The sequence below is a fragment of the Poecilia latipinna genome, unplaced genomic scaffold, assembly GCF_001443285.1.
Source record: "Poecilia latipinna isolate Pla-1442-1.1 unplaced genomic scaffold, P_latipinna-1.0 Scaffold1632, whole genome shotgun sequence".
Taxonomy (NCBI): Eukaryota; Metazoa; Chordata; class Actinopteri; order Cyprinodontiformes; family Poeciliidae; genus Poecilia; species Poecilia latipinna.
Window position 1 is genome coordinate 52157 of NW_015114248.1, and position 541 is coordinate 52697.

The 541-nt window shown below is 44.4% G+C and overlaps 1 protein-coding gene across 4 annotated transcripts in view; it reads left to right on the top strand.

Annotated features, from left to right (window-relative positions):
• Window positions 1-299: 299 nt before the first annotated feature.
• Window positions 300-541, top strand: part of LOC106964173 (catenin delta-2-like) — a 94816-nt gene continuing 94574 nt past the window's right edge. For all 4 annotated transcript variants that reach the window (XM_015059519.1, XM_015059523.1, XM_015059518.1 and 1 more), the window contains exon 1: window positions 300-436. In XM_015059519.1, coding sequence (XP_014915005.1) covers window positions 305-436 — 132 coding nt within the window. In that variant the 5' untranslated portion in view covers window positions 300-304. The remainder of the gene's footprint in view (window positions 437-541) is intronic.

A 541-nucleotide genomic window follows, 5' to 3' on the forward strand; every position in this document is an offset into this window, starting at 1 on the left:
TTCTACCATCACAAACACTAAGACCAAGCCCTGTATCTATTTTGCACAAAAGCCACATTGTTCCTCTAAATAACATGCTGTATCATTGCTGCCACCCTCCATCGTTCACTTACAAGACAGCAACCACGCGACACAATGAGCAAGTACGTCATCGAAGCTAAAACTGGTCTCATGAACTAAGCTCTCTTTCTAAAAAACGTTGAAACGAGTCAAAGTTTTCGTGTGAAAGTGACCTTGTCTGAACGCCGTCACACCGGAGAGTGCCTTTCATAAGACTTGGACGCATTGTTTCTTTCCAGGAGGAATGCCAGTGCCTGAGGTGGCGTCTGACAGTGCCAGCGCCGCCGCCATGTTGAGTCCCGTCCTCAATGCCTCCAACGGAGACGGCTCCGAGTCTGAAACCACCTCCGCCATCCTCGCCTCCGTCAAGGAACAGGTTAGAATTTTTTTTTTTTTTTTTTTTTTTTTTTTTTTTTTTTTTCCAACATGTCACCTAATTCTGAAAGTCAGAATCAATTCAGATTTATGATCCATTGTTTGG